The following is a 23,613-nucleotide window of genomic DNA, read 5'->3' on the forward strand; positions in this document are numbered from 1 at the left end:
CTAACCCTAACCCAAACCCTTACCCCAAACCTAACCCTTACCCAAACCCTAACCCAAACCCTAGCCCTAACCCTACCCCTACCCCTACCCCAACCCCTAACTCTATCTGAACCCTAATCCTAATCCTAAAGATCACCCCAAACCTAACCCTAACCCTATCACTTTCTCTAAACCTAACCCTAAACCTAACCCTTACCCTAACATTGACTTTAACCCTAACCCAACCCAAAACCGCACCCTAACCCTAACACAACCCTAACCTAACTCTTTGCCTAACTGAACCCTAACCCTTACCCTTACTCTTACCCTAACCCTGACTCTAACTTCCCATAAATTTGGAATTATGCTTACAACAGACAAAGGGGTTACATTGTAATTCTTAGCTAAAATTTTTGGGAGTATCAGTTTTGGAAACTGCATAAGAATTGAGCCATTGTTGTGGAAGGCCTATGGGTTTAGTTTAAAAACACCAGAAGCAAACCTTCATTTTCGATGAACAGTTTTTGCATGTTCTGTGGTATGTGTGCAGCCCTGCCAAGCCCATGTTTTTTACAGCTTGTGCATGAAAGTATTCCTTGTTGTAACTGACTTAGGTTACAATATAAGATGTAACCAAAAGTATGTATTCTATCACCAGCTGTTAAAACCAGGTGAGGCAGTGTTCTTTATCTCTTCCACACACACATCCCTGATAACTCCCTCCAGAGGGATGTCTTCTGTTAATGGGCCATTCAGCCCCACTGCATGACTCATAAAATTACATCATCCCATTGTGAGATGCTCCGCCCAGGGGGAGGAACCAAGCATTCCTGCCTGGATATAATCTGAGGCTTGGAACACCACAGGTAGCCATTACTTACTGGATTCCCAGAGGACAAGAGCTACATAACCACCACTGGACCCTCAGAGGAAGACCAGACCCTTCTACAGGATCACTGCTTTGACAGAACCACATCTATCACTTCAGAGAGGACTGCAGCCACTGCTTAACTGGACTGCTACCACACCGTGCCCAGCAGGGCATCAGGTCATGTCCTGACTCTGTCAGGTTAAGTAAGCCAGTGTTTCTGTATTATTGCCTTGTTATATATATTAGTAAAGAACTGTTATTTCTATTTCTCATATCTTTGCCTGAAAGCCCCTTAATTTCAAAATTTTAATAATTTGGAGGGAAGTGGGTTACATTTTCCATTCCAAGGAAGGCTCCTGCCTTCCTTAGCAGACATCTGTCTTTCAAACCAAGACAGAAACTGTTCCTATTTCTTACCTTCAGCTGATTGACAGTATGGGAGGGATACATCAGGAATGACCAAGTGTGGAATCATCAATCCTGCCTTGCACACCTATTTGCCAAGTCTTAAATAGGTAGATGTAGATAAGGAAACCCAATGCTGTGCTCAGATTGAGACCCACAAGGGACACAACCTGTGTTTATTCAGTGTTCATCTCTTTAATTCAAAATGACTGGCTAAGTTGAGAGTGGCTTTGAAAGTGTAGCAAAGTAGGCAGAAATGCTAACAATTATAATGGGGACTATCAACCTTTTCATTAAAACCTCGAAATGTACTGGAAGTATTACTAAATTTTCTAAGGCTCAGGGTTATTTCTTTGAAAGTAACCCCCAACAATCAGCAAGGCAAAACTAGATACACACTTAACCAGTCTTCCCGTTGCAAAATAACATGCTTTTCTGGAGATAGAAGGGTCTTAGTATTTCACTCAGGAAAGAATAGCTACATGTATGAACCTCCCTCTCTTCCTAGTTTTGTAAAAGCAGTCCTGATCCCAAAAGATGCTAAAAAATAACCAAACCAAACAACACAATCCCCACCCCACCACCTTGAGCATTTCTGTCCTGAGACACGAGATAGTTGGGGATTCCCTATCTGGACATCAGTTGTGTGTGTAGTGGGAAGAGCCATTTGGAAGTTTATGTGTTCTAAAGAAGCCTTCCTTCTCGTGGTGACTGCTTGTAGTGAGGAGTCAGCAGTGAGCATCTCCTGGTGGATAAAGGGACTTAGAGTGCAAGAGGGTTAACAGTGCAGGCTGGCCATAAGCAACATGAATGAGATGTGATGCTAACCCTTGATCTGCAGCAGTATCCTCCCCATATAGAATTTATAATTTATAACCCTGCCATATAATTTATATGGTATGAACTTGGAGATATTTCCTGTATCCTGAGTTCATTAAGCACACCAACTGCCAACACAAAAATGTGTTTAACTCTGGATACAGTTAGTGTGACAAGATGTACTAATGTTTATAACCTAATAAGGGATATTCAGTCCAGTGTACAGAAGTATGAAGTGCTGGAAACACTTTGTACTTGAGAGACAGTATTAGTGAAACACTATGGTTTATGTTGGTCTGGGAGTTTTTAGAATTGCATGATGATGCTTGGATTTCCAAAATACTGAGCAACTGGAAGGCAAAGTTTCTGTAAAAAACTTGTCTGTCTCATGCTGCCATGGGGTACTACTCAGGTGGGGAAGAGTTCTTTTTTGAGGTTTTGCCAGCACCAGATTCACACACAGTGCAAACACTTGTATTTGGGCTAGGGTGTAGGCACAGCTAACTACCTTCAAACTTGAGTGATTAGGGAAATACTTTTCCCCCCACACCCCCCTGCATAGTTTCAGCATAAAGAATTGGTGAGGGTAATTATTTTACCTTAACCAACGCTTTCTTACGCAACATTAGATCAGCTGGCTTGTATAAGCTCCTTAAGAAATGCTTTGATCAGCTTATTTTGATGCAGAGTGGGGATGGCTGTATACTTTTGTTTGTTTTCCTCAGAAATCAATCTAAACATTGTGCCTCAAAGATGATGTCTCAGTTCAGTCAAAGTAATGGCAGGTTTGCCAGCAGCTCCTTTGAAATATTTCCCCAGCTGATACATCATTAACAAGAGGGAAACAACCTGCCTTCAGTTATAGTAATTCTATAATAGGTGCTGAGAAATCAACTGTGCATGAGAAGCCTTGTGAACAGCAGCCTAAGGTAAGTGGGGCATCTACTGGTGAAATGTAGTGAATTCACCTACTCCATGGAAGTCTGCTCCAAATCCTTCTTCTGTACAGGCCATTCTGTCTACATTTTCCTTTGCCAAATAAGCAAATGTCAGACCTGTTTCCTGAACTCTTTGGAAAGAATTACAATTTCTTTTTGCATAATTCCTTACTTTCTGGCACTCCTTTAGAGATGTCTGCCATGTACATTGCAATAGTAGTCTTGTGAGACAGAAGAAGAAGAGAAATGAGCTAAAGAAACTTGTAAAAACATGTGATTCATGTCTTTAGCTATCTCCAACATTCCCCCACCCGAGTCTCTTATGGCAAGTTCTCCGATAGTTTATTAAGTCTGGCTTCCTTGTACAGGGGTTCTAACACTCTGACCAGCTGCCCAGGGGTTTAAAATGAATACAATGCATAAAGGAATACAACAATACTCTATAAAATCCAGAGCTCCCAAACACAGGTCATTATCCACACAGCTAAAGTGCCTCCCTCTGTTCTTCAGAAAATGTATGCAACTGCATGAGATTCTCTACAGCATTAAGTAAAGTTTAATGACCTCTGCAGAATGCATTTAAAAATTTATTTTTAAAATTATTTTTACAAAATTCTATGTTGCATCTCTTTTTGCATATTAGACAAGGACTCGGGAAGAGTCCAAGGGGGCTTTCCTGATCATGTCAACTAATTCCATTGTTAGGACTACCATTTTAGAACCAATTGCTATGGGAAAGGCTTGCCAATATGTTTACTTGGAGCATGGATGTGCACTTGTGAAAAGGAAAACGGAATAAATAAGCAGCAAAGTAATGCTAAGCTAGGAGATCTGTTTGAACAGGTAAAATACCTTGCTTCTGCTGCCTTACAGATACGACATTGTCACCCATCCAGTAAAGCCAGACATTTCCTTAACACTTTTAAAAATTCTATTGCCATAATGGAGGAGTAGTCATACATCAAAATACAAAAGCACCCTTACTTCTGCTTTGCTGCACAGCACACTTGCTAAATTTAGCTGTGCTAGGGAATCAATTGCTTTATATAATCTTATCACAAGCCATTGCTGGGAAAAAAACATCCAAGTCTGTCACTTGACCTTGGGCAAAACAAGCCTTTGTGCTTCCTTCAGAGCTCTTTCTGCCATGTATGTTAAAAGATTCTGTAACCAAGCAGTGATTTCATCTGTCCTTGTCCAAAGTCAGTGGAGTAAGCAAAAGTTGTTTTATTCTTGTTAAACAAAGCAAAGATTTCAGTACCTTCCCTTTCTGAGGATTGGTGAGTTTTTTAGCATGTTCTGTGCTTCATTTCACTTGAACCTTTGGACAGAAGCAATACCAGTTTTGTTTTGTTTCGTCCTTACAATACTAATGTTCTTTTATTTAGCCCTTATTAGTAGAAGCAAACAAAACAAACCAAATCATTGTGATTGATAGCTATGAAATGCTTTGATCTCTGAAATACAAGGTGTGCTAGATTACTATGTTTAAACTTTACCCTGCTTTTCAGATAATACCTGATTTCTACTTCCAAACCTATAATTTCTTTTGGCTTAAGAATTCCACGGTTACAAACTGTTTGAGGCTGGGAGAAGTCTTTAGAGAAATATTGCAGTATGTTTGCTCTGTTCTTTCTATTCTTCCTCTGTGTTGCCTAATACACACCTTGGACAGTGGGGTTAGAATGACCTTTTTGTAGGGCTGCTGAGCCAGATGTGGCCATGTGAGGGGGAAAAGTCCCAGCAGAAGTGGAGTGACCAATAAAATAGAATTGAGAACAAAATCTTTAAGTTATGCTTAAGAGGACAAAAATCAAAGCATCTCTTTCTATGAAGCAAAAATATTTCCTGTATTTCCTGAATTGCATATCCTAGGGCTTATGTTGAAGGGAAGCTATTGCCAATGATGGCCAAATGTAGCATTTTCATTACTTTATGTCTGACCTTAAGGACTTGGCTCTTTAGTAAATACACTTATTATTTAATCACCAGAGTCTTCTTAAAAAAACATAAGACTAAACTGCTACTGCTCTGTAGGCCCAAACATGCAGGAAATCACAGAAGCTTTTCTGAACACTTTTAAAGAAACAAACATTCAGGAAGCCTGAATCAGCACCAAAGCCACAAAGTCCTTACACTGACTCATATTTAGTAAGACTTAGATGAAGCCTTTAGTCTTTATTATTGTCTTTCATGACATTAAACACTGAGCTTGACTCATGTTTGCCCACTTGCCATCCACTCAGATGCCCTATGGTTCTCTAGAGTAGCTGGCAGGCTGATGAGATTTTTTTGATGTGTTTGAGACAGCTAGTACTGTAAATTTTATTGCTATTAGGCACATTCCTAATTGTTCTAGATGAAGCTACCATATTCTTCACTGGAATATGTTACAGTGATAACCTACTAGAAGAATTGTTAATAAGCAACTTGCTTTTTAAGAATAGCAATGCTCCATGTTTATGGTGGTCAAGAAACTTCTGTGAGATAATTTGGCATGTGTATTATTTCTCATCACTCAAAATACAGAAGATAAAAACTGGGTCATGAATGCTAAATTATATTGTATGTCAGCATCACTTGTTAAGCTATTTAAAAGATTAATTTATTAAAGTAAAATTTTAGTTAAAGATTACATTTTTTCTTTACATGAGAAGGAAAGCAAGACTGTGAAATGCACTCTTTAAATTTATTTAGTACAGTTAAATAGTTCTAGGGAATAAAAGGGAGAATAAGGAGTGCAGACAAGGGAGCAGTGTAAAATATTACTGTCTCCTTTGTATCTTAAGAGGAAAGGGAATTTGCAAAACCAATTAGTTCTGAACTTCTACAATCCACTAACATTCTTGTATTCCCCTCTTTTTTTCCTTTTGTGTTGGTTGGTTCTGGGATGGATTGTTCCACTGAGGCATTTCAGGAGCTTTCAAAAGAAGAAAGATGCACATCCAACAGAAGTTAGTAAAAATATACTCTAGCAGTTCTATGATTGTAATCATACTGGCACCACAAAACAATCCAAGCTGGCCACCTACTTCAGCTGTAATAGAAGAAAATAAACATATGTCATCCAAAGCATCTGGTTTAGTCTAGCAAGCAAACAAAACCCTGCCAGACTCAAGTGTTAAATAAATTCAATACACATAATCCATCACTTTAAGAAAACAGAATTAATATTCTTAAGAATGTTTACTGAAGAAGAGTAATGTGTTTCTGAAAATTCTAAATAAAGCAAGTACAACACAAGATATCCTACTGTGAAAGAGATGCTTAAAATATTTACTACTTCTATGTCTTTTTAACTGTTCCCTTGCTTCTCATTCCTGTGGTCTCCCTCTCCTCTCCAAATCCCCAAAACATCACTATTCTTACAGTCCTGCCTATGCTACAGCCATAAACTAGTGCCAGACTTAATTCTTACTCTCAGCTGCTGTCCGTATCCCAGGTTCTTTAATGGAATGACAGGAGACAGTATCAAAAATGACCATGAGACAGACATTATTATTACTGTTATAATATAAAAATTATGGCTTCTTGTTCAGAAGCCCACATAGGTTTTGGTTTAGGAGGAGAGACAATTATAAAAAGAGGGTTTAAAAAAATTATTATTTTTAGATTAATTATTAATCAATAATAAATAAATAGTAAACATTCACTTACAAAGCAACTCAGAGACAGTCAAGGCTTTCTGCTGCTGTGTTATTTTGTAGCTCAAATCATGATATTTAATCTCAATGCGCACAAGGTTTTGCCTAATGACAAATACATAGAGTTTACTTGAGACCGTTGGGAGTGCAGTTCATTTTTACCAACATCTGTCAGCATGGTCTGAGTTCAGGGAGAGTGATGGTGTCTTTTAATGAAAAATTAGATGAGTGTTATCAAAATCGGTTACATCAGAGAAGGAAAAACCCAAAGTCCTAATAACAACAGCACTTTGTCAGGAGTAGATCTTCATGCTGTGTTGAAAAAGTAGCTCTAGATCTGTACTGTGGGATAGACTCATACTTTTTAAGGGTCATTGATAGAAACTTGAGTGGAAATGTCAAGCAAAGTATAGTCTACCACTCTGGATTACATACTATTTAATTGTGCTTATTTCAATGGGCATGTTTGTGCAGAGCAGTGCTTGTCCTAAACTTGGATGTTCAGTTCTACCCTCTGCTAGTAGCCTCACTTCCCTAATTATATTCTTGCCTGCTGCCAAAGTGGAAGAGTAGGTAAATCTCAGTTGGAGCAAGACCTGTGTAATGATTGAGTGTAGAGCTCCTCTTTATTATATATTGCCTAGAGAAAGATTGTGCTTAAGTCCTGGACTGAATATAAAAATAATGGTTTTGGAAGAAAACAGGCGCAAAACCTGATTGCACAGCTAATGTCAATGTGTCGATGTCCAAGTAGAGTATTTGGACCAGTGCTGTTTAACATCTTTTTTAGTGACATGGACTGTGGCACTGAGTGCACCTTCAGCAAGTTTGTCAGTGACACCAGGCTGTGTGGTGTGACTGACATGCTGCAGGGAAGGGATGCCATTCACAAGGACCTGGACAGGCTTGAGAGGAGAGCCTGTGCAAACCTCGTGTAGTTCAACAAGGCCAGGTGCAAAGTACTGAATCTAGGTCAGGGCAAGCACAAGCACAAACATGGGATGGATGGAGAATAGAATGAGAGCAGCCCTAAGTGGAGGGACTTGGATGTTCATTGATGAGAAGCTCAACATGAATGAGCACTGTGCACCTGCAGCCCTCAGAGTTAGCCTGGACAGCATCGAAGGGAGAGTGACCAGGAGGTTAAGGGAGGTGATTCTGCCCCTCTACTCCACTCTTGTGAGACTCCACCTGGCGTGCTGCATCCAGCTCTGGGGCCCCCATCATAAGAAGGATGTGGAGCAAATCCAGAGGAGGCCATGAACATGGTCAGAGGGCTGGAGCACCTCACCTTTGAGGGCAGGCTGAGAGACCTGTGGCTGTTCAGCCTGGAGAAGAGAAGCCTCTGGAGTGAAATTATAGCAGCCTTCCATTACCTAACGGGGGCTTACAAAAAAGATGGAGAGGGACTTTTTACAAGGACATATAGGGACAGGACAAGGGGGAATGGCTTTAAACTGAAAGAGGGTAGGTTTAGATTAGATATTGGGAAGAAAGTCTTCACTGTGAGGGTGGTGAGGCACTGTAACAGGCTGTCCAGAGAAGTTGGGGATGCCCCATCCCTGGCAGTGTTCAAGGCCAAGTTGGAAGGGGCTTTGAGCAACCCAATCTAGAGGGTGCTATCCCTGCCCACAAGGATGGGAACTAGATGACGTTTAATGTCCCTTCCATCCAAAGCATTCTATGATTCTTCAGAAGTGTTAACAGCTACAGGTTTTTGGTTTGACCGTGACAATGAGGTCATTTACCATTTTCATGAAAATAAAGGACTTTCTATACAAAATCATCCCTTCTCTTTCTTTGGGTGATAATTCTAAAACTCAGCAGTAATTTATAAAAATAATCTTTTTTTCCTAGCTTCTCTTAGTAAGGCTCCTGCCCTTGTCATGGCAGAACTATCCAATAAATATTTAACTTTTTCCTCCTTCCATCATCAGAAATAAATACATCTCTATGTTTTATAGTTTGGAATATGTACTCATTAATGTGTTGGCAGGATTCCTATTGGTTAAGGCCCAGTAACAGGGGAATGTCCTGTATGTTCCCTTGCTTAATTGAGTAATTACTGAGTTGCGCATGATGTTTACAGACAGTAAAATAATCAACAAAGATAAAATGTCTTCAAGGGATTAATATAGTTTGCATATAACAACAGGTTTAATTTTCATAATGTTCATTGGGAACAGACTTTTTAATAGGGCCTGTAGACGTAGGACAAGAGGTAATGGTTGAAAACTAAGAGAGGGTAGATTCAGACTAGGTACAAGGAAGGCATTTTTTACAGCAGGAGTGGTGAAACACTGGAACAAGTTGCCCCAAGAGGTGGTGAATGACCCATGTCTGGAAATGTTCAAGGTCAGGTTGGGCCCTGAGGAACCTGATGTAGTTGAAGACATCCCTGCTCGTTGCAGGGGAGTTGGACTAATTGACCATTAAAGGTCCCATCCAACCCAACTATTCTGATTTGTATAGTTCCTGTTCATGTATAAACATATGCAAGCACTGCAGACTGATGGCTTCAAAAGTGAGAAAACTGAAGTTACTGAGACAATGAAACTCATATACTTCAAGAACCAAATTTTCTACATTTGTTTATAAACATACTTTGATGGTCTATATACTATGAGTTCAGGTAGCACCTGCCTTAATACTTATTTGTACTGCTGATATCTCTGGCTATGAGAAAGAGGCAATTCAGTGTATGAAACTGTATTAAATTTTCTTTGACAACTAGATCATTTCTTTCTAGCAAAAAAAATCTGGCAATAATTCAGTTTTTTGATATATAATGCTTGTGTTTGCGAGGAAGTTTGGCATCAATTCATTATATCATAACAGTAAGGCACGTATGGTCTATTAAAGCATAAGGATATATGGCATTACTGAATTTAAAAGTATGCAGATTAGGTCAGTGCAGTCTGCATACTGAGCAGCACAGCTCTATGCATAACATAAATCCTGTCCCCTTTTCTTGGATAGAAGATGTAGTCAGTAGTGTTGAGATGTTTTCACACTAGAAGGTATCTTCTATTGGGTGGAGAACTACCTTCCTTTGCTGTGTAGTGCTTTCAATCACACACAACCATCCCCTTTCACTCTTCTGCTACCTCATGAGAATTAATATTATACCAAAGATTTTCTAAATATCTTTTATAATATAAATGGTCTTAGGGAACTCTACTAACAGTGGAAAATATTATTAAATTTGTGGCATTGCCAATACAGTAAAACCTAGGTCTTCAGTGCTTACCAAGCTTCCTTTGGGAATAAGCTGAAAGGAAAAAAACTTTATATAGCATCTATTAGTGTTATTCATTGCCATTATTTGTGGAAGTGTGAAGATTTCTTCTCTCTTGAATGGATGGCTCACATGGACTGTGAATAGGTTTGATAACCCTGCTTTTTCTTTAGTCTTAATTGAAGCAGCGATCAAAAAGCTTTGTTATAGGAGATCAGTGACAGAGGAGGTAATTGAGAATATTACTTTTTAATTGCATTATCTAATATTTGTTATCCACAGTCTTAGATGCATCTAAGTGTATTATATACATATATGTACCTATATGTCTAATACATACATACATCTATATATATATGCATTTGTATAAATCTTAACCAATTTTGTCCAAGAGATTATGCTATCTCACAGACAATGTTATTAATACTGCACGTAAGAATATTTTTTAAGGTCATCTTTTCATCATACGCTCTGCTAGCACCATTATAAGCAATTGATAATTTCTTTGTTAGACAAGGTGTTAAGCAAGATTACCTGATGTATTCTGGGCTTTTCTTCAGTTTTGTAGAAAAATATTTTATGGCTTTTTCTCCTCCCAAGTTTGAATAGGTGACAGTGGTAGGATAATCTGTTTCTTCACATGGGGCAGGGCAAGTGGAATTGTGTGTTCCTACTGTACATAATCCTTTTATCTCTATATCATCTGAAATTTCAGAAGAAATAATTTATATAATATTTCTAAAAACGCACACAGTTTAAAAACTTTTTAAAAAATACTTTATAAACTACTTTTAACTGTCTTTAATGTGTGGGTTAATTATCCCCAAAAAAGTGGATACTTAGTCAGTTTTGAAGGAGCAAAGAAGTATTTGCAATTGTCCTTTGGGAAACTGGTTCACGATAATAAGGGTTGAGATATTTTTCTCACTTTTTCCAAAGAAATATAGCACCTCTAAGTCTTTCTGCATTCATTGGGGCTTTATGTGCTTATTATTTCTCACCCACTGTTAAGCAAAAGAACAACAAAAGACTTTCCATGTTCTGTGCTATCTTAAACATCTTTCAGAGCAATTCCAATTCTAATTTGCTATCATCTGATAACTATATAAAGACCTTGGTAAACTACGTTCACTCTACCTTAATCCCTGCCTTCCATTTGGTAATTGGGCTCAGGACAGCTAAGAAGGCTTAGGGAAAGCTTTGTCTCTTCGAATACCAAAGAGAAGCCATAAAATTCTTCAGGTCTGGGTGCTCGTGAAAGTGGGGAGCCATTCCCCTAACAAGGTTCTAACAGAAAGTAATCATTACAGAAATCTGAGAAAGCTAGAGAAAAACAATGTAGATGAAAAATTGTAAGGCATAAATGTTTCCTAAATCATAAGCCATCACTCTGAGATGAGTACTGTAATGTCCTGCTTGTGATGCTCTATTTGTCCTGTTTGTGTGGTGGCAGAGGATGTATCTGTTCATTCTGCTTGCGGGCTTGTCACTTTTGCAAAGCACAGAGGAGGAGATATCTCAGCTTGTTAGCTGATGATTTGAAATATTCTTCAGGGGTGCTGGGGTTGTGGATTTAATTCTGGATTGACAGCCTTTAGAGTTCCTAAAGTAAATGCTCTTAGTAGGTCCTGCAGATATTGGATAAGTGTGCTCTTACTTGAGATTTTGTTATCAGATGACTTACCTCTCGTATACTGTCAGAGGAGAGTCAGCCCCTAACATGGGATCCTGGGGACCATATACCTACAGACCTTCTGGGGTCCAGCTCTGAATCCTATCCATCCTTCATAGGACTTTAGGGTCATTTTTGCTTAGTGCTCTGTGGTTTCTTTGAAATTCAGTCTCTGAATATCTATTAAGTAAAATAATATACATCTTCCCTGATGACAGGCTTTCAAAGATTGTGGTTAGATAAGAATGTGAACTTAGTAGAATCCATTTCAAAATAGCCACAGGAAAAAAAATGGGAAATGTTCACAGTAGTAGATCTGGCTTGAATGTTGCACACACCTAATCAAAACAGTCCCCCACCACCAACTTCTGAGTCTACTAATCACTCAGAGAGAGTCACATTACACAATAGAAACCAAGCAATTAAAAAGAAAACTTTCTGAAGTTCATGAAAAGTTACTTCTCAGATTACCTTTTAAAGTATTTTCCAGAAAGTCTGTTGTAAGTGACACATATCCACTGTGTGCAGATTATTTATTTATGGAAAAGAATTGCATTTGGAGTGCTTTCAAAATTTATAATTAACTTTACTTTTAAAAAGATAAAACCTTAAAGTCCAGTGAATTATATTTTTACCAGTTAACAAACCTGTTATTACTGTGCTGTTCACCCTTCTTTGCACAGAGAATACAACATTGGATCTAGAAGGATGATACCATGAAGATGTGAAAATGCTAGCCAGAGGCTTGGTAACTGAAAACAGATTAGTTGAATATTCTTCCACTTTAAACCATTTCTGATTGCTAAAATGAATTCTTCTATTAGTTTTTTTATATATACATATATATATATATATATATACACACACTTATTTTTTGGAGTATTTTTTTGTGTGGTTTGTTTCTTTGTTTTTTATTGGACATATATTTCATGCTCTGTCTGGACTCTGTCTTCAGAATATTAAATGAACTGGGATGTACTCCATTTCAGATTACTTTCAGTATTTTGGTTTATTTTTGTCTACTGTTTGGAACCAGTTTAGAAAACATGAATATGAAGTTATTACTTACAGACTGCTGGATAAACACATTTGTAAAACTTCAGCAAGTCACATTCTGTTCCATTTCCTAAAAATAAATAAAAAGGTTTAGGAGCCTAAATTAACCATCTAACCCTTAGCTCTGTTTGTACTAAACTGAAATGTAATGTCATCAAAGCCTGCTCACAACTCCACGTTAATGATTACACAACTGAGAAATCAATTCAGTTGGGCACAGTGCAGTTGCAAACACCAGAAGGGGGTACAGAGTGAAGAGACACAACAGACCAAGCCAGGAGGCTGCTGTTGGAGCAAGCATCTTCATGATGTGTACCAGCCAGAACTGCCTTTAAGCTTGTGGCTCACTCTTTGTGTTAGCTTGCTAAAGACAGGATTTTCTGCTTTTCCTAGTGGAAATGATAAAAAAAAAAAAAAACAAAGTAAGGTAAATTTGATATATGATTACATCCCATGTGTTTCTGCAGAAATTTTGAACTTCATGCAAGAGTTGTTTGGAGATCTAAGGGGTAAGATAGTATCCTGAGGTAGAGCAAAATTTTCAGATTTCAGATGGCCTCAGTTTCATCCCATTTTTAAATTTTTTTTCCCGCACATGGAAATGTTATGTAGCAGTTTAGAACACTTAATTCCAGAAGGCATTGCCCTCCTTCAGCTAACTGTCCTTGTATAAAACTGTCACCCCAGGCATGGAAGACCCAGACTTAATTGCCTTGGCAACCCCCTTTCCCTGGAAGTTTGCAGAAGACTGCCAACCTCCTTTCCCAGGGGGTCTGAAACAAGCAGGCTAGAGCTTACACATTAATGGGTCTGCTTTATTAAGAACATTCTACCTTGCTTGAACATATTTAAAAAATACAATGAGTCAGAAAGTGCAGGCTTTCTTGCCCAGTAGTTGTGAAAAAAGAGGTGCAAAAGCCAGAGATTTGGGTTCCAGTTCTTGCTTTAGGTGACAATACTTTTGTTACATTTAATGCTGAAAAGGTGTGAGGGCTCGGTGTTACTGCTTTACATTTCTAGAGTGATTAAGAAGCTTGGATATTTGAGGGGATTATTATAGCATGCACCTGGTGCTCCACATTTGAGGCTGATTAGAAGGCTCCATAGAGCTTTTTGGCTTTTGTAGAGCCTTTGCTGCTGCCGGGATCTTTCATTGGCTCATGTGGGGGACCTCAGATTCTGTCTTCAAGCAAGCTCTTCTGCTGAATACCTGTTTGCAAAGTAAGTTGTCTGGGGTACATGTGAAAATATATGCCTTCTTAAAGGTTTAGTTCCAGCTCCTTAGGAATGTAGGTTGAAGACTGCAGACCTGTCTTGCATGCCTAAGGCATAACTGTTTCTTTCCATATTTTGGACTGTATCCTAAGAAGAGACAATGACCCAGATGCTAGGTCTAGGCTTGACCAAATATCTCGCTTGTTTTCTTGGAATTTTAATTAATCTCAGCTGGAGATATCCCTCATATATGTGCTCTATCTGCATGTGAGGTCTTCCAGGAAGATGATCAGTGTGTGGTATGATGATGCTCCTGAGAAATACCTGGAAGAATGAATGGCAAACAGCCACACCAGTCCTGTATGTACCGGGCTTTGCATTCCAACAAACATCCATTAGTACTATAAATCTTGTGGTACTGAAGCTTTATATCAGGCTTGCACTCTCCCCATGGGTATTCTTGGATAATTGACTGTAGGGTAATAATAACAAAAGATATAATCAATTTTTGGTCTCTGTTTTAAATGTAGGTATTGCTTTTTCACATTTTAAATTGCTGAAGAAAGCCTGTTGAAGACATAAGCTGTAACATTGTGATTTAATTACAGTTTGTGCTCTTGGGATTAAAAATTCATCTCTCTCTCAGCAAAAGTAGGGCCTGATCAGAAAGCCTAGTGCAAAATGGTACTCCACTCTGCTTGGATTCCACTAGGAATCTGAGACCCCCTTAATGGTAGCAGAATATGTTGATAGGGAAATGCTGTGGTGTCCTTTTATCGTTATCTGTCAATGAGGCTGTAAAGTTACAGGAAAGAAAGGCTGCCTTGATAGAGACAAATTAGGCAAACCAGTGATATCCTCCCCAAAAGAGCAGTAATTTTGTTTGTGTCTGGAGGAAATGTTATTTTTTGGAGTCTCTAAGGCATAATAAATATTATGCATTCCAAAATGTCTAATTCATTGTCAGTGCTTCAGAAGAGAATTAGAGACAGTAAAAAACACTACTTCCAGGTCATGGACAAAATCCTTACCTTCAGCTGGCGGATTGCGACCCGTGCATGCATCCCCACTGGTGTCAATAAACCTAAACCATCAAAGCGTGGAAGCTCTTGGGGTGAATGGATAATAAAAGTTACTCCAGCATCAGTATAACCAAGAGTAGGTTCATCAGTGAATTTGTCCTAATACAAAAAGAATTGTTTAAGGTAGTTTTGGCTTTGCTTATGATCTGAAGCTTTAGCTATATTTTTAATGTGGTACTATGCTATTTAGTAATATTTTTGGCAATTTACAGGAAAGTACAGCAGCAAACTGACTTGAATTTCCTTTGTTCCCCTCTGTGGGTTTCCTTCCAGTTGCTATAAACTTTTAACCTTTTTATTCCTTTTGGCATCCCCCAATTTTAAAAGCAAGAAATCATAGATGAGCATTTACTCATAACTTGGATATTTGTTCCTTTTACTTGCAACTACCCATCACATTTTAGCAAACTTTCCATTATTCTCTTCAGAACCTTTCACTACTGACTCATAATTCCAGAGAACAAAAGCAAATGTCTAAGTTGTTTATCTTTAGTTTTCTTTCCTGTTCTCACAAGGTGATATTCCCTGTTTTCTGCTTTTTGTTGGTCGAAGACAATGTGAGAAATAATTTACAGTTCAAAGACCAGGTCTTGGCTGGCATTGAGCTGCTGCAGCTGCTGTAACTAAAATTTAGTGCTACTTAGAAAGTGGCACCAGGTGACCTTTGCTACTGGGCCTTTTATTAAATGAACTACTTGTATAAAATTAAATCACTCTTCTGATGACGTGTTTCAGTTGTAGGTGGACAGTGCATGTATATGCTCACTCACAACCTTCCCCCCACCCCTTAGCTGGGGACAGAGTCAATAATAATTCTGTTTTTTTAAATCTCTATTTGGGTCCTTCCTTTAAAATACTCTCTCACTTGGAAATAGTCTTGATTTAGAATTTTGTGCATGAAATTCTGAAGGTCTGGGTAAACCCAATCAAACAAAAATCCCAAACCAAAGAAAAAAACTCCTCCACTAATTTATAAGTTACTACATGATTTGTTGTTATAATCCTGAGGATAGCTGTACCTGCTGGACATCAAAAAGCAAATGTAAGCCTCTTCCAGACAAACTCACTCTTTTTGCGGAGAGATCATTGTGATTAAAAGTAAAGCAGTTTCCATATTCGGTGAAAACATGTTCAAAATCCTTCAATAAAGGAAAACAGGGAAGAGTGAAATGAAACAAAGAGCATTGAAGTTTCCTTAATAATTACAATGCAAGAGAGGAACTACTAGGGTTGTTGGATTATTTTGGTTGTTTTATTTTCCCCCCCACAAAGTGCTCAATATTACAATCAGAAAAGTGGTAATTAATGGAAATATTCAAAAGTATTTCAGTCCTTTCTATAGAAAGTAAAGTTTAAAGGAGAAATTTTGCATTTTTTATTAATACTTATGAGCTGCTCAGAATAATTTAATGAGGTCCTGTGTTATTTCTATACCTGTTACATTATGTAGAAATTATATATTCAAAAATAACTTTTTAATTTTTTCCATTAGCTGCTTAGTGAAGACTGTTTCAAAACTAATTGTCATGTTACATATGAAAATACAATATTTGCATTTTTTCCTGAAAACGCCTCATAATTTAATATGACTGCGTCTCATTGCTTTAGGTTTAGTTATTAGCACTAGTGTCTTTCAGTTAAGAGAAGTCTCTGATGCCTAATTTCAGACTCTAATGTCTGATTTTAGAAACTACAGCATATCTAAAGGTTAGATTAAACTGAAAGAATATAGAACTAACTTTTTGGTTCACATTTTCTGTTTAAGTTGGAAATTCCTTTACGGAAGAATCAACATAAGAATGGGATGATCATATTTTTTGGCTGTTGTCCAAAATTCCCAAAGATGGGGTATTTTCATTGCGATATTTAAAATTCCTGTGGATTCTGCATATAGTTACCCTGGCTATCTATATTCTTGACCTCAAGAACAAAGCTATGAAAAAACTTTGTTCAAACTGTCCTTCATTACAGGCTGGGAAAGGTTGTTAGATACAGCCTGGAGGTATGACAGCTTTCAAAGGCTGCTGTCTGTGCAGAAGTGGCATTAGGCAGAGAGCAATTTAAACTGAAATCCCATCTTAGAGCTCAGAGAGTCCAGCAGGCTGCCTGTGCAGTCAGAGGGAGAATCGAGGCCCTCGGGGTAATTTAGAGTAGGACTTTTGTTCTCTATTGCCTGACTATAAGGGAACAAAGGGGGAGTAGCTGGAAGAACTAGATGTCTTATGTTGAGTGTAAGAATATATCCCCTTCCTCTCCATGCTACTGTTTTAATGAAATAAACATATTTACCTGTGGGTAACATGGCTTTCCAAAAAAATCACATTCTAGCAATGTGCTGCTGTTCAGATAAAACCCATTTTTCCTTGTAAACTCTTTGATGCTGAAGTTCTGGTTCCCAAGAAGGAAATCATTTAACTCCTGGGAATATTTATCTTCCATAGCAAATTTTTTGAGTATTGCAGATACAATGTTCCAAACTAAAAAAATTACTTTCAGGTTGCTCACTGCATGAGCTTGAAACCTGTCAGTGAGAAGGAGAAAGAATTGCTTGGAATTCTGCAGTTATAGGACTGATCTCAAGGCTGCTCTTGACAAAACTGTGACACAATTTTTTGTCTGCTCGCAAACTATAAGTGATTCTTGCCCAGCAGGTTGCAGTTTGATTCCTAGAACATGGATAAACAATATAGTGTCTATCTCTAGGAATGTATCTTCCATACCTGGAAACAAAATGGACATCTTCCAATGGTTATTCTGGCCAGTCATACAGGAAACATTTATGTTGTATGTGGTATTCAAAATTAAAAACCAAATCCCCTGCATAGATTAACAATTCACATAAGCCAACAAGCAGATTTGTAGAACTCATGACAAGCTGAACAATTGCATTTATAAGTGGGAAACTAGCTGAGAGGAGGTATCTCTTTCAAAAAAAGCTGTCTTAATTAATTTGGAAAGTTGAACTCTTAAGTGCATCTGCAATGATCTATGTACCTGCTTTACTAAGGCACTACACCCCAGTGTAGAGACAGTCTACCTTCCCATGAGCTGGTGGCACAGTGGCTTAAATCAAGCGTGATCCTTACTCTTTGAATCCACTAGAAAAGTCTCAAAAACGTGATGAGACTTCGGTGGTGCTTTCCTTGTGCACAGCATTGAAGTTCTTTATTGAAGTAAAGTAAGGCTTTACAGAAATTATAACTTTGAAAAGAGAATAAGCACAAATGAAACTATGCCATGTTCTTTAGCACTGACATTTTATCTTATTTTAAAAAATGTATTAATATAATGTATTTGTGTAGTAGCTCTAATGCCCCAGTTTAAGGAAGATTAATAGGATCAGCTCTTCACAACTGAATTTGAGTCAAAAAATAAAGACAGAGGGAGTTCTGTGCCTCTTTGTCATGCTAACAAAAAACTCCTACTTACTAAAAACTGGAGGGGAGGATAAGCACAGCATGAATGGCAGATGGATATAGCAGGAAATTTTTACAAAGATGGAAAAAAGCCATGCTCAGTGGCTGACTCCTTACAATGTGCTGCTGCTATGGTTACAAGAAGCAAGGCACATTTGTAACAGCCAGCCCACTGCAACCAGAGGTACTTCCATCTGCAGTGCATATTGTGAGGTATAACACAGGGTGGCTTTATGCAGGTAATGGGAAAGTGGCATAGGGAGGCAGAATGACTTGGACTTCTGGCTAATTCTGCCAGCAAAAGGTAGAAACTAAGAAAACTTACTATTTTTTGAGGAAAAAAATAGGTGGATAAATTTTCTGTGCTTCTAAAACTGTTCCTGAATTACGTATTTGCTCTAAAAATCAGGCTGTGGTTTTACTACGTTATTTTTGAAGTGGCTGCACTGAATTGGCAGTTGGCCACTGTCTTCAAATGTGGAAATCTGGAGTGAAGTTCTTGCTTAGACACATGACTTCCAAACAACCCAAATGCTTTCCTCCTGCAGAAACCACAGACATCAACTGGAGCTGTAAAGGTTGAGCACCTCTGAAAAAAGAGTATCTGTTTTACCTAAGATTTTTACTTTTGCATGAGGTTTCTATTTAAAATCATCAGCTAATCTTGTCTTTTATTTTTAACTTGGGTGTGGCTGATAACTGTCCCTTAGTTACACTGTAAAAGCAACACTTCTACATAGAACACTACCACCAGAGGAGTTTTTCTATTCCAACTTCTGTTGTGAAACTTAAAAATCCTGTCATCTGAATGAAGGGGAAGATTATAAAAGCAACCTCCCTTTCTTTATTCTCATATTCTCATCTTCATTTAAGTATCATGTGGTGGTGTGGAAGACATGCCCCTCATAGCCATGTTTCCCTTGGTTTATGTGATTTGTCCAAACAAGCTGTGGAACCCGACTGCTTTCAGATAAAGATGTGTTGTGGCTCAAGAGCAAACAACAGACCTCATTTTTACCTGTTCAAGTTGCAAAAGGTCACAGAGGGGAACTTGATGTTTTCCACGTACTGAACCACCACTGTACTTGTGGTTGGCCAGCTGAAGTAGTAGATGAAGCGACTGCAGATCTGCCAAATGACAGTGGCAAGGCAGCCTGCAACTATCAGCAGCCACAGCACTCTGCGAGCCTTGCTCTGCGTGTGGACAACGTTATGCACGCCATGAAATGAAGTGGATGAGACAAACTCCTCATGATACCTCCTTCTGTCTTCCAAATGTGGCAGCAGTTTCTTTATTAAACACAACCGTATCTTTTCCAATACTCCTGAATATGGAACAAAGGGAAAACATTTTTAAAAAACACCATTTAACCGTCACTTAAGAAAGGAATCCACATAATTCTGATGCTGAAAAGCAGATGTAAAATTTCCCTTTAATTGTAAATTCTCTCTAACTGGAGAACTTGTTTCTGAGGATGGAAGAGTTGTGTGCTAAGAGATGAGCTCAGTGCTGCCCTGAGTACAAACTGTATCTTGCAGTATTTCAAGCCCACAAATGTTTAAGCACTTTAATTTAAAAGAGTAGTTCCACTTCTGGGGGAAAAACTGGATTTTGACATACCTCAGGGATCTAAACCCATATGTTGCTGTGAACCTAATGTGAAAAATTAAACATCTCATTTTTGCAGTAACAACCCAATAAAGGACTGGTCCTTCACACATGCTCTGACAAACAAGGTTAAAAATGAATTATGTGAATGCTATAAAAGGGAATTTCACTCTTTCACTATTAAAAATTTCAGAATAAGACTTGGAAGGTTACAGGTTCCAAAGAATATCTAATCTCATTTTCTTAGGTTCATACTTGTCTGATTCCATACCTTTGAAATGGGATGGGTTTAGTTTTCATTTGCCTCATGTTTTCTATAAACGGATATTAAAATAAACCAAGCCAAACAGTTTTTAAATCTAAGTTTAAGGGCTATAACAGTAATGAATGTTATCAGTACCTGGAACTTTCTTATGCTTTATGCTGAATAATCTTTTGGACATGGATTTAAAAACATTTTCTCTCCCAAAATACCCAAATGAGGGAAGCTTCATGAGACCTTTTTTGTACCTTGTCATAGCTGGGTCACTGTCTTTGCAAAGTGCTTCTTTTACGGATCGCTATCCGCTACTTTATTTTGACATTAAGTAAATCCATAAGAACAGTAAATCAAAGAAAGTATGTGAGACAGTTATTAATATCTGAAAATATATTATTTAAATCAGTGTTTAACATCAATTAAATGCTTCCCTTCTTTTTTTAACCAAAAATTAGGTTTGGTAGTGTAGTAGGAAGACAATATAGCCTTTTAAAGACTGACTTACTTGAGGCTATTACAGTCAGGCAAAGGAACAAAGGGATGTAAGAGTCATCTGCCAAAGCCACATTGGGACCAAATCGGTACTCAGGGGTGTTTCTTTGGTCCACAGTCTCTGGACCATGATAATGAAATCCCAGATGGTGCCGGGTTTCAAAATGTTTCTGAAGGGAAAGAATTTACTTTATGTTGTTCTTTTAAGGTCTGTGTAAGAACTTTGATCAATATTACATAATTTACTATGAATCTGTTTTATCATCAGTTTTCTGCTACAAAACTGTTCAAAAGTTTCTCTCCTAGCTCTAGTGACTATTAGAGCCCACTGCAAATCTGTTCAGCCGTGTGTGGTTTTGTACATCATGCTGGAATGGAGTGGATTTCTGATTTTCTCTCTCACCAGCACATGGGCAGTGGGGCGAATTCTTTGCATGTTCCCCAAAAAGGAGCAGAGAGAAGTACATTTCTAACATGTCTGCATCTGCTGCATATAGACTCCAACAAGAGACCACAGGCAGGTCAGATCCTTTTCTCCAAGCATAGTGCCATGTGTGTTTATTTCTCCTGTATGCACTGTGCTAGGTACAAGAATGATAGCATGTCCCTACATAAAACTCCAGTGCCATCATAAAACACTGGTTACCTTAATCAGCAGAAGTGCAACTTTGAATCTATGCAAACATGTAACTAAACCTATTTCAGCTCTTGTGCATAGCTAGTACAGTAAATAGTAGGAAGTAGAAATGATGTTTCACCTGATTGCAAAAGTTTTGCTTTTAATGCTTAAGATTATCTAACAACAGCATGTTGCTGCTTTAATTATTCTGGTTTCTCACCAGAGGAATTAGCACCACTTTGTCAGCGTCTTAAGGAATCCTCACCCTACTTCCCGATTTGTTTAGAAAATGCTATTATTAAAAAAAAAAAAAATTAAGAAAAACTATTGTTAGTTACGCCAAGTAGGGGTGAAATGGTAAACTTCTGGTGTGAAATTGCTCACATGGGGTACATTGGAAAATAGTATCAAATATGTAAGTTGGGAATAGCCATTGATTTGTGATTTGCTCTGTTTATGAGGAATAGATACATTCCAGTGATGTATTATTAGTAATAGAATGGTTATTCCAGGTCTTAGTTAGCAAATAGTAAAATAATACACCACAATAATGGATGGGCATGAGATCATAAATGATTAATCCTTCCTTCCCTTTAAGGATGGGTTGTCACATCCTATGCTGTGCAACACTTAGGCTGTGTGTACCTGGCCTAAGGTTGTGTAACCAACATAGCCGAACTAGCTGTAAGAGAGTTAGAGTATCCAAGTTGCTGCTAGATAGACAGTAAGGCCTTGTAAGGACTTAGACACATAAGACAATAAGTGCTTTAGAGCACAATGTTCTTTTAGTAGCAATACAAAGTACATTTAATGTAGCTACTTGAAAAAAAAAACCAGTCAAACATATCAATAAATCAAATTTTTATAGCAGATTCGGAGAGTAGAGAATGGATAAGTAAAAAAGTAAGGACTTAGAGGAATCCAGCTTCAGGAGCAAATGACATATTAGGAACCAAATATAGGACCTGCATGTAAGAACTAGTACTGTAGCTTGTATGTTCAGGATGGGCTGCAGGTGCTTTGCCTCAGGAAACATTGATTACTGGAAAAGCCCTGAGAGCCATCAAGGTTAGACAGATAAACCTAATTTCCCAGTAAATGTTGTTAAAGAAGAAATTACTTCCCTGCATGTATAACCAGGGATACATGGGCACACTGTTATGGGCTTACAGAAATTAAAATAGAAATTCACATAGTAATAGGGACATTCAGAAATTATCTCTTCATAAATTCACAGTGTCTTTAATGTTAATGTTATAAATTGGATTTAAAGGGTTTTTTCACTTCAGCCAGCAGGCAACTGGTAACCATCTATAACTGCTTGCACAGTAACTGATAGATAATAAGAATAGGCTCCTTGATCTAGTGGAGAAAAAGATATAACAGGACTGAGTGGGAAGAACTGGAAGCTAAGCCGTAGGGGAAATAAGGTACAACACTTTTGTTTTTGTAGTCCTGATGTTTAATTGTGATTGGATTTTCACTAATACACTTTAAAAAATGGCTTTTTAAAAGATCACTTGTCTTCATCCAGAGCTCTTACCTGAAAGAAGTTATTTTGGGAAGGTTGTATGGCCTCTCTGCTAGGGTTAGTTAGTCTAGATAGATTTCTGATTTCCTCTTTGCCTTAATCTAAAGATCATTCAAGTGTGGTATTATTCAGAGAAGGAATTGCCTAGTTAAAACTGTGTTAGCTTTATTCTAAATACACAGAGGACCAATAGCTAAAGACTTTTTTATTTTCTTAAGTAAGCATACAAATTATTTTCTACAAGCTTTTTTGAGCTCTCCCTTCTTCTTTGTATCTTGAAAAGGTACACTACTGCTACTTTTGGACAGGATGACAACAAAGCTCTAAAGTACTCTAATATACCTAGTCACGTACCTTTGGCATCTGATTGAATGAATCTCCCAAGCTGCTCCATGAGGCCGTGCTTATTTCAGTAAGGAAGGGATGGATAGAAAGCTGCCTTACCACTGTGGTCACTGCTGGGTAATGGCTTTTATAGAACACTAAATGGGAGGTGATACTCGATGACACATGGGACCGGGTAATTTACCTGCCAGGGTTGCTATGTTTTGCCTTTCATTAACATGGTCCTCAATGTAAAAGAGAAGATTATTTTTATTACAGGATCAGACGTATGCATTTATATAAATTTCAATTACATATTATGCTAATAGTAGTACAAGTGCACTTGTGCATTGCATCACCTTGCAAATTTCTTTCGTATTTTTTCCTTTTGTTTTAGAAAGGCCAATTATCTTCACAGAAATTCTGTGCTGTTCAGAACTGAAT

At 38.0% G+C, this 23,613-nt stretch overlaps 1 protein-coding gene across 1 annotated transcript; it reads right to left on the bottom strand.

Annotated features, from left to right (window-relative positions):
• Window positions 1-5,820: 5,820 nt before the first annotated feature.
• On the bottom strand, window positions 5,821-23,372 carry ASIC5 (acid sensing ion channel subunit family member 5). The gene is made up of 10 exons (XM_042049973.1): window positions 23,200-23,372; window positions 19,354-19,660; window positions 17,209-17,440; window positions 15,939-16,058; window positions 14,869-15,018; window positions 14,162-14,309; window positions 12,636-12,692; window positions 10,429-10,597; window positions 6,670-6,761; window positions 5,821-6,049 (listed from the first exon to the last, which is right to left on the bottom strand). Exons 1-10 carry the CDS (start codon window positions 23,237-23,239, stop codon window positions 5,850-5,852), a joined length of 1,515 nt encoding a protein of 504 aa, XP_041905907.1. The 5' UTR covers window positions 23,240-23,372; the 3' UTR covers window positions 5,821-5,849.
• Between the last annotated feature and the right edge of the window lie 241 nt (window positions 23,373-23,613).

The sequence above is a fragment of the Corvus kubaryi genome, unplaced genomic scaffold (genome assembly GCF_017639235.1).
Source record: "Corvus kubaryi isolate FWS band 111438036 unplaced genomic scaffold, C.kubaryi_AGA036_p1.0 71, whole genome shotgun sequence".
Classification (NCBI taxonomy): Eukaryota; Metazoa; Chordata; class Aves; order Passeriformes; family Corvidae; genus Corvus; species Corvus kubaryi.

What these genes read in the sequence shown, in the direction of transcription:
- ASIC5 (XM_042049973.1), bottom strand. Translation starts at nt 23,239, where the DNA reads ATGGAGCAGCTTGGGAGATTCATTCAATCAGATGCCAAAG. An exon ending in CATTCAATCAGATGCCAAAG is followed by an intron (nt 19,661 to 23,199) that starts GTACGTGACTAG and finishes TTCCATATTCAG; the next exon opens with GAGTATTGGAAAAGATACGG. An exon ending in ACCTTTTGCAACTTGAACAG is followed by an intron (nt 17,441 to 19,353) that starts GTAAAAATGAGG and finishes TCTCACTGACAG; the next exon opens with GTTTCAAGCTCATGCAGTGA.